The 9,789-nt window shown below is 43.8% G+C and overlaps 1 protein-coding gene across 1 annotated transcript in view; it reads right to left on the minus strand.

Annotated features, from left to right (window-relative positions):
* The window catches only part of LOC143804137 (class I histocompatibility antigen, F10 alpha chain-like), a 94,604-nt gene extending 92,488 nt beyond the window's left edge, over nucleotides 1–2,116 (minus strand). The window contains exon 1 of the mRNA XM_077281923.1: nucleotides 2,056–2,116. Within this exon, the coding sequence (XP_077138038.1) occupies nucleotides 2,056–2,101 (46 nt within the window). The 5' untranslated portion in view covers nucleotides 2,102–2,116. The remainder of the gene's footprint in view (nucleotides 1–2,055) is intronic.
* Between the last annotated feature and the right edge of the window lie 7,673 nt (nucleotides 2,117–9,789).

The following is a 9,789-nucleotide window of genomic DNA, read 5'->3' on the forward strand; positions in this document are numbered from 1 at the left end:
TTCGTTGAAGGTGTTCCGCACTTAGGGCACGCTGTAATCCTGTCGGGGAATCTAGGAGAGGACGGGATATTGAAACCATATAATGCTGTATGCATCAGCTTAATACAGGTTTCCCTCCATCTTTCACATAAAATGGATTTTACCTGTTCCCACCCCTGTAGAGTTGTCTCTGCGATATCCTTATCCCCGGTCCATTTCTCCCAAGTCTTAAACAGCTTGTTCTGCTTTAACTTCAGGAATTTGTCTTACAGTGTTGTATATGGAGGATATGCTCGCATTCGGAGTGTTCATACCCACTCTATTATCTAGAATATGTAGTTCCACTTCATTAAACAGCCTACAAAGTCTAGAAAAGCAGAAAGAATGGACCTGCATGACCTGTAGGAAGTGTCTGCTTTTTATATGGAATTTGTCCATGGTTTCTTGTGGGCTCAGCCATCGTTTAACGTCTGTATGCAGGGCTGCCACTAGGAATTTTGGGGCCCCATACTGGCAAAATTTTCAGGGCCCCCTTGAGACTCCGCCCCGCCTCCACCTCTTGAACTGTCCACAGTCAGGCTGAGTTCACACGTAGCAGAATTGCCGCGGAAATTTCCGCGGCAATTCTGCGCCTCCTGCCGCGGGTATATCGCATGCAGAATTTGCATGCATATACCCGCAGAAAACTAGCGTTTTGCAAGCGTAATTAGCTTGCAGAATGCTAGAGTTTTCCAAGCGATCTGTAGCATCGCTTGGAAAACTGACTGACAGGTTGGTCACACTTGTCAAACATAGTGTTTGACAAGTGTGACCAACTTTTTACTATAGATGCAGCCTATGCCGCATCTATAGTAAAAGATACAATGTTAAAAATAATTAAAAAAATAAAAAAAAGGTTATACTCACCTGCAGACCTCAGCGGCGTCCGTTCCTAATGCTGTGTGTTCAGGACCTTCCATTGACGTAGCGGTCACGTGACCGCGGTCATGTGACCGGACGTCATCACAGGTCCTTCACACACACCTCGGAAGACGCTGAGAAGGTCGGGCCGCCAGAGGGTGAGTATATCGCTATTTTTTATTTTAATTCTTTTTTTTTTTACCACTTATATGGTGCCCAGTCCGTGGAGGAGAGTCTCCTCTCCTCCACCCTGGGTACCAACCGCACATGATCTGCTTACTTCCCGCATGGTGTGCACAGCCCCGTGCGGGAAGTAAGCGGATCAATGCACTCCTATGTGTGCAGAATCGCCGTGATTCCGCAATTTTAATGAACATGCTGCGTTTTTTTCTGGAATGCGATTCCGCTCAGGAAAAAAATGCAGCATGTGCACAAAAAATGCGGATTGCATTCTGTCACATAGGATGCTTAATGTTAGCGGTTTTTTTCGCGGTTTTATAGCGTTTTTATAGCGAAAAACCGCGAAAAAAACGCAAAAAAATCTGCTACGTGTGCACACAGCCTCAAAGATTTTTAAAGCCGCCACCACGACAAGGTCGGGCCCTACCCTACTCTAACCTATTAAACATTTGTTAAAGTATCCAATACAATTTAGGTATATTTTTATTTATTTTTCAATTTTTAAAATGACCAATACCACATACAGGGGACAAATACCACCACACCATGACCAGACCACATATTACCACCATATGATCACCAATAATACCACATACAGGGGACAAATACCACCACACCGTGACCAGACCACCTACTACCGCCACATATTACCACCACATAGTGACCAAATAATAGCACATATAAGGAACAAATACCGCCTCACCATGGCCGGACAACATATTACCACCACATAGTGACTGAATACTACAATACTGATCAGTAATAAAAAAGCCCACAATACTAATCTCACCATAAGTGCCAGTATTCACAGGAGATCTGTACTTAGTGTGCAGTGTCTGTGTACAGGTAATACAGTGATCACCAGTGACATTATACACTGGTGCTCTGTATATAGTGTATAATGTAAAGGTAATTCAGTGATCACTGGTGACATTGTACACAGGACCACTGTATATAGTATACAGTGTATAGCATTAGTGTAACACACTGACTCACCAGTGACGTCTAGGTGAAGTCCTTCATCTTCGCTTTTAATCTTCATCCAGCACAGACCGCTGTCACTTCATCCAGCCAGGGCTCGTCTCTGCAGGAAATAACAATTATCTAGAGCACCGCTTGCAGAACACATTATTTATTTTTTCTAAACTACAACAGATGAAGAAAAAAAACGACAGTGTTGGTCTGCACAGTAACAGGACCGCCCCACCCCCATTTAAAACAGCATCCTCAAAAAATAAAATAAATACATCACTGCAGTAATAATATCCCTTAATTAGCCCCTATGGTAACAATATTCCCCTTCCTTGCCCCTGTGTGTCTCATTCCTGGCTCCAGCCATATGTTGTCCTATCCTGCCCCCATGTGATGTCCCATCCTGCCCCATATGATCTCCCCATCTGTCCCATGATCCTGCCCCATCTGTCTCCATCGTATCCATCCTACCCCATGATCCTACACCATCTCTCCATCCTGCCCCATCTGTCCCATGATCCTGCCCCATCTGCCTCCATCCTGCCCCATATTCCTGCCCGATCTGTCTCCATTCTGCCCCCTTGTCTCCATTCTGCCCCCTTGTCTCCATTCTGCCCCCTTGTCTCCATTTTGCCCCCTTGTCTCATTCTGCCCCCTTGTCTCCATTCTGCCCCCTGTCTCCCTTCTGTGCCGGGCTGGATGGAGACACATGGTCCACATTGCGGCTTGCCGCTTTCAGTTAAAAAAATAAAAAAACCTTTCTTCTTACCTGGCAGCGCTCCTGCGGCGAAGCGAAGATCCCTCCCGGCGTTTCAACGCGCACTTGCTGGAGAATGACGTCATACACCGGCGATGTGCACTGACGTCAGCTGCCAGCCTCCGATTGGCTAGTGGCTTTAACCATTGCAGTGCGGGCTCACACGGGCCCGCAAGGCTGCAATAGAGTAACTGAACCTGCGTCTCGGATGCAGGTTCAGTTACGGATAGAAGCCGCCTGCCGCTGGGGCCCGGGCCCGATGAGCAGAAGAGACGGGGCCCGATGCGGGCCCCCTCTGCCACCGGGCCCCATACGCCAGTCAGGAAAGTAATGCCCTGATGGCGGCCCTGTCTGTATGCATAATATCCCCTGCTTTCTTCATGTTATCGCCTGCTTGTCCTATCGCTCTTTTGATTTCTGTTCCTTGGGAAAATTCCGGGTGACTAAATAGTGGCATATGTTTAGAGATCTGGAAGGTAAGGCCGAATGCCTTCCTTACTATCTTCCAGCATACGATCGTATCCGAATAATATTGCACGCCCCACTTTTCAGTTTTTGAATTTCCACAAAAATTTAAAATAACCAATAAATTTCGTTCAACTTCATAATTGTTAATTGAATACCAGTGGCGCTTGCAGCACCGAGGTTCTTGCAGCAGATAGTGACACAGTATCACTCTTCTGTATCGCTGTCTATAAATAATGTATATCATTTTATATCTGCGCTAGATTCAATCCCTCCCTTGTTGTGTGGACGAGTAGCGAAAAACACTTACCACATATACTCGACTATAAGCCGAGATTTTCAGCCCATTTCTTTGGGCTGAAAGTCCCCCTCTCGGCTTATACTCGAGTTATACGCAGGGGAGGGGGAGCGGGGGCTGTCTAATTATACTCACCTACTCCTGGCGCGGTCCCTGCAGGTCCCTGGCTCCCCAGCGCCCCAGTTTCTTCCTGTACTGAGCGGTCACATGGCACTGCTCATTACAGTAATGAATATGACGGCTCCACCTCCCATAGCGGTGGAGCCGCATATTCATTACTGTAATGAGCGGTAACGGTGACCGCTCAGTACAGAAAGAAGCTGCGGCACCGGGGAAGCAGGGACTGCACCGTGCCGGGAGCAGGTGAGTATAACGGGGAGGGGAGCGCTGCGCGATATTCACCTGCTCCTCGTTCCGGGCGCCGCTCCGTCTTCAGCGTCTTCTGCAGTGACGCTCAGGTCAGAGGGCGCGATGACGTGGTTAGTGTGCGCCCTCTGCCTGAACGTCAGTGCAGAAAACGCTGAAGACGGAGCAGTGCCGGAACGAAGTCAGGTGAATAATGAAAGTGCCGGGGGCCTGAGCGACGGAGAGGTGAGTATGTGATTTTTTTTTTTATCGCAGCAACAGCAAATGGGGCAAGTGTCTGTATGGAGCATCTTATGGGGCCATAATGTTTGTGCAGCACTATATGGGGCAAGTGTCTGTATGGGGCCATAATCAACGTTTGTGCAGTGCTATATGGGGCAAGTGTCTGTATGGAGCATCTTATGGGGCCATAATTAACATTTGTGCAGCATTATATTGGGCAAATGTCTGTATGGAGCATCTTATTGGGCCATTATTAACCTTTATGCAGGATTATATGGGGCATATTTTAATATGGAGCATCTTATGGGGCCATCATAAACTTTATGGAGCATTATATGGGGCTCCTGATTCAATATGGATATTCAAAAACACCTAACCTACTGATGTCTCAATTAATTTTACTTTTATTGGTATCTATTTTTACTTTTGACATATACCGGTAGCTGCTGCATTTCCCACCCTAGGCTTATACTCGAGTCATTACGTTTTTCCAGTTTTTTGTGGTTAAATTAGGGGGTCTGCTCAAACTCGGGTCGGCTTATACTCGAGTATATACGGTACTTTATAGTCAGTAATGGTGATCTAATCATGTAAAAGGATAATGGACAAGAGAGCGTGCTTAGCCTATTCAGTCCCCTGCAGCTGCAGTAAAAAATATATATAGCGTGGAGTAAATGAACGCTGCATTGTGTAGCCGCTTGGTTCGCTGTAGGTACAGGACCTTGCGTGACGTCACGGTCACGTGATTGCTCACGTGACTGGCTAAGGAGAGTGTGGTGGACCAATTCCTACGCGTTTTGGAATAGACGTCTATTTACTGCACGCTGGTAACGACTTCGGGGTGTTCTGCCGCCGGCCCGGGCAGCGCCTACAGTCCTTACATTGCAAGGCAACACTTCTGATCATTTGATGTTGCCATTCCAAAAATCCGTATTAGTAGGTCAGAAGATAGTGAATCATACACCTAGGCGCATCAGGTAAATTCACTTCAGTCACATCGGAAGCGGGTGTTTTATGATCCCCACGTGATACTTTCATGTTTTTAATAGATACATATATATATATTTATTATATTTCTTTTATATATTTTTTACTGCAGCAGCAGGGGACTGAATAAGCTAAGCACGCTCTCTTGTCCATTATCCTTTTACACGATTAGATCACCATTACTGACTATAAAGTAAGTGTTTTTCGCTACTTGTCCACACAACAAGAGAGGGATTGAGGGTATGTGCACACGTCCGGATTTCTTGCAGAAATTTCCTGAAGAAAACCGGAAATTTTCTGCAAGAAATCCGCATATTTTTTTTTTGCGTTTTTTTTCCGTTTTTTTCGCGTTTTTTTTTAGCATTCTGCAAGCGTAATTAGCTTGCAGAATGCTAAAGTTTTCCAAGCGATCTGTAGCATCGCTTGGAAAACTGACTGACAGGTTGGTCACACTTGTCAAACATACTGTTTGACAAGTGTGACCAACTTTTTACTATAGATGCTGCTTATGCAGCATCTATAGTAAAAGATAGAATGTTTAAAAATAATTAAAAAAATGCTTATACTCACCTGCAGACCTCAGCGGCGTCCGTTCCGTATAGATGGTGTGTGCGCGCAGGACCTTCCATGACGTCGCGGTCACGTGAGCGGTCACATGACCGGTCTCGACCAATCACAGGACCGTGACGTCATCGCAGGTCCTTCACCGCACACCAGCTACAGGAACCGAAGCGGCAGCATGCACCTGAGAGGCGGGAAGACATCGAAGGTGAGTATATGACTATTTTTTATTTTAATTCTTTTTTTTTTACCACTTATATGGTGCCCAGTCCGTGGAGGAGAGTCTCCTCTCCTCCACCCTGGGTACCAACCGCACATAATCTGCTTACTTCCCGCATGGTGTGCACAGCCCCGTGCGGGAAGTAAGCAGATCAATGGACTCCTAGGTGTGCGGAATCCCCGCAATTCCGCATTTTTAATGAACATGTTGCTTTTTTTTCCGCGATGCGATTTTTTCGCGGAAAAAATCGCAACATTTGCACAAAAAAAGCATAGGTTAACGTTTTTTTCGCGTTTTTATCACGTTTTTATAGCGAAAAAACACGAAAAAACCGCGAAAAATCCTGAACGTGTGCACATGGCCTGAATCTAGCGCAGATATAAAATTATATACAACTTCACAATTGTGTTCCACTTCTTGTTGATTCTTCACCAAAAATTTACATTTGGTATCTTTATGTTTGAAGCATGATATGTCGGAAAAGGTTGAAAAGTTCCAGGGGGCCGAATACTTTCGCAAGGCACTGTATGTACAGGATACACATGTATGTAGATGACACACACATATGTACAGGGTACACATGTATGTACAGTAGATGATACACATGTATGTACAGGATACACAGGTATATACAGGATACACACGTATGTACAGGAAACACATGTATGTAAATGATACACACGTATGTACAAGATACACATGTATGTACAGGATACACATGTATGTAGATGATAGTAACATAGTAACATAGTTAGTAAGGCCGAAAAAAGACATTTGTCCATCCAGTTCAGCCTATATTCCTATATTCCATCATAATAAATCCCCAGATCTACATCCTTCTACAGAACCTATTAATTGTATGATACAATATTGTTCTGCTCCAGGAAGACATCCAGGCCTCTCTTGAACCCCTCGACTGAGTTCGCCATCACCACCTCCTCAGGCAAGCAATTCCAGATTCTCACTGCCCTAACAGTAAAGAATCCTCTTCTATGTTGGTGGAAAAACCTTCTCTCCTCCAGACGCAAAGAATGCCCCCTTGTGCCCGTCACCTTCCTTGGTATAAACAGATCCTCAGCGAGATATTTGTATTGTCCCCTTATATACTTATACATGGTTATTAGATCGCCCCTCAGTCGTCTTTTTTCTAGACTAAATAATCCTAATTTCGCTAATCTATCTGGGTATTGTAGTTCTCCCATCCCCTTTATTAACTTTGTTGCCCTCCTTTGTACTCTCTCTAGTTCCATTATATCCTTCCTGAGCACCGGTGCCCAAAACTGGACACAGTACTCCATGTGCGGTCTAACTAGGGATTTGTACAGAGGCAGTATAATGCTCTCATCATGTGTATCCAGACCTCTTTTAATGCACCCCATGATCCTGTTTGCCTTGGCAGCTGCTGCCTGGCACTGGCTGCTCCAGGTAAGTTTATCATTAACTAGGATCCCCAAGTCCTTCTCCCTGTCAGATTTACCCAGTGGTTTCCCGTTCAGTGTGTAATGGTGATATTGATTCCTTCTTCCCATGTGTATAACCTTACATTTATCATTGTTAAACCTCATCTGCCACCTTTCAGCCCAAGTTTCCAACTTATCCAGATCCATCTGTAGCAGAATACTATCTTCTCTTGTATTAACTGCTTTACATAGTTTTGTATCATCTGCAAATATCAATATTTTACTGTGTAAACCTTCTACCAGATCATTAATGAATATGTTGAAGAGAACAGGTCCCAATACCGACCCCTGCGGTACCCCACTGGTCACAGCGACCCAGTTAGAGACTATACCATTTATAACCACCCTCTGCTTCCTATCACTAAGCCAGTTACTAACCCATTTACACACATTTTCCCCCAGACCAAGCATTCTCATTTTGTGTACCAACCTCTTGTGCGGCACGGTATCAAACGCTTTGGAAAAATCGAGATATACCACGTCCAATGACTCACCGTGGTCTAGCCTATAGCTTACCTCTTCATAAAAACTGATTAGATTGGTTTGACATGAGCGATTTCTCATAAACCCATGCTGATATGGAGTTAAACAGTTATTCTCATTGAGATAATCCAGAATAACATCCTTCAGAAACCCTTCAAATATTTTACCAACAGTAGAGGTTAGACTTACTGGCCTATAATTTCCAGGTTCACTTTTAGAGCCCTTTTTGAATATAGGCACCACATTTGCTATGCGCCAGTCCTGCGGAACAGACCCCGTCGCTATAGAGTCCCTAAAAAGAAGAAATAATGGTTTATCTATTACATTACTTAGTTCTCTTAGTACTCGTGGGTGTATGCCATCCGGACCCAGAGATTTATCTATTTTAATCTTATTTAGCCGGTTTCGCACCTCTTCTTGGGTTAGATTGGTGACCCTTAATATAGGGTTTTCATTGTTTCTTGGGATTTCACCTAGCATTTCATTTTCCACCGTGAATACCGTGGAGAAGAAGGTGTTTAATATGTTAGCCTTTTCCTCGTCATCTACAACCATTCTTTCCTCACTATTTTTTAAGGGGCCTACATTTTCAGTTTTTATTCTTTTACTATTGATATAGTTGAAGAACAGTTTGGGATTAGTTTTGCTCTCCTTAGCAATGTGCTTCTCTGTTTCCTTTTTGGCAGCTTTAATTAGTTTTTTAGATAAAGTATTTTTCTCCCTATAGTTTTTTAGAGCTTCAATGGTGCCAGCCTGCTTTAGTAGTGCAAATGCTTTCTTTTTACTGTTAATTGACTGTCTTACTTCTTTGTTTAGCCACATTGGGTTTTTCCTATTTCTAGTCCTTTTATTCCCACAAGGTATAAACCGCTTACAGTGCCTATTTAGGATGTTCTTAAACATTTTCCATTTATTATCTGTATTCTTATTTCTGAGGATATTGTCCCAGTCTACCAGATTAAGGGCATCTCTAAGCTGGTCAAACTTTGCCTTCCTAAAGTTCAGTGTTTTTGTGACTCCCTGACAAGTCCCCCTAGTGAAAGACAGGTGAAACTGTACAATATTGTGGTCGCTATTTCCTAGATGCCCGACCACCTGCAGATTTGTTATTCTGTCAGGTCTATTAGATAGTATTAGGTCTAAAAGTGCTGCTCCTCTGGTTGGATTCTGCACCAATTGTGAAAGATAATTTTTCTTGGTTATTAGCAGAAACCTGTTGCCTTTATGGGTTTCACAGGTTTCTGTTTCCCAGTTAATATCCGGGTAGTTAAAGTCCTCATAACCAGGACCTCATTATGGGTTGCAGCTTCATCTATCTGCTTTAGAAGTAGACTTTCCATGATTTCTGTTATATTTGGGGGTTTGTAACAGACTCCAATGAGAATTTTGTTACCATTTTTCCCTCCATGAATTTCGACCCATATGGACTCGACATCCTCATTACCTTCGCTAATATCCTCCCTTAAAGTGGACTTTAGACAAGACTTTACATAGAGACAAACCCCTCCTCCTCTCCGATTTTTACGATCCTTTCTAAACAGACTGTAACATACACGTATGTACAGGATACACATGTATTTACAGGATACACATGTATGTACAGGACACACATGTATGTACAGGATACACACATATGTACAGGATACACATATGTACAGGATACACGCGTATGTACAGGATACACATGTATGTAGAGGATACACGCATATGTACAGGATGCACGCGTATGTACAGGATACACGCATATGTACAGGATACACGCGTATGTACAGGATACATAATGTATGTACAGGATACACACGTATATACAGGATACACATGTATGTACAGGATACACGTATATACAGCATACACATGTATGTAGAGGATACACACGTATGTAGAGGATACACGCGTATGTACAGGATACACATGTATGTACAGGATACACGCGTATGTA

Source organism: Ranitomeya variabilis, chromosome 1 (assembly GCF_051348905.1).
Source record: "Ranitomeya variabilis isolate aRanVar5 chromosome 1, aRanVar5.hap1, whole genome shotgun sequence".
Classification (NCBI taxonomy): Eukaryota; Metazoa; Chordata; class Amphibia; order Anura; family Dendrobatidae; genus Ranitomeya; species Ranitomeya variabilis.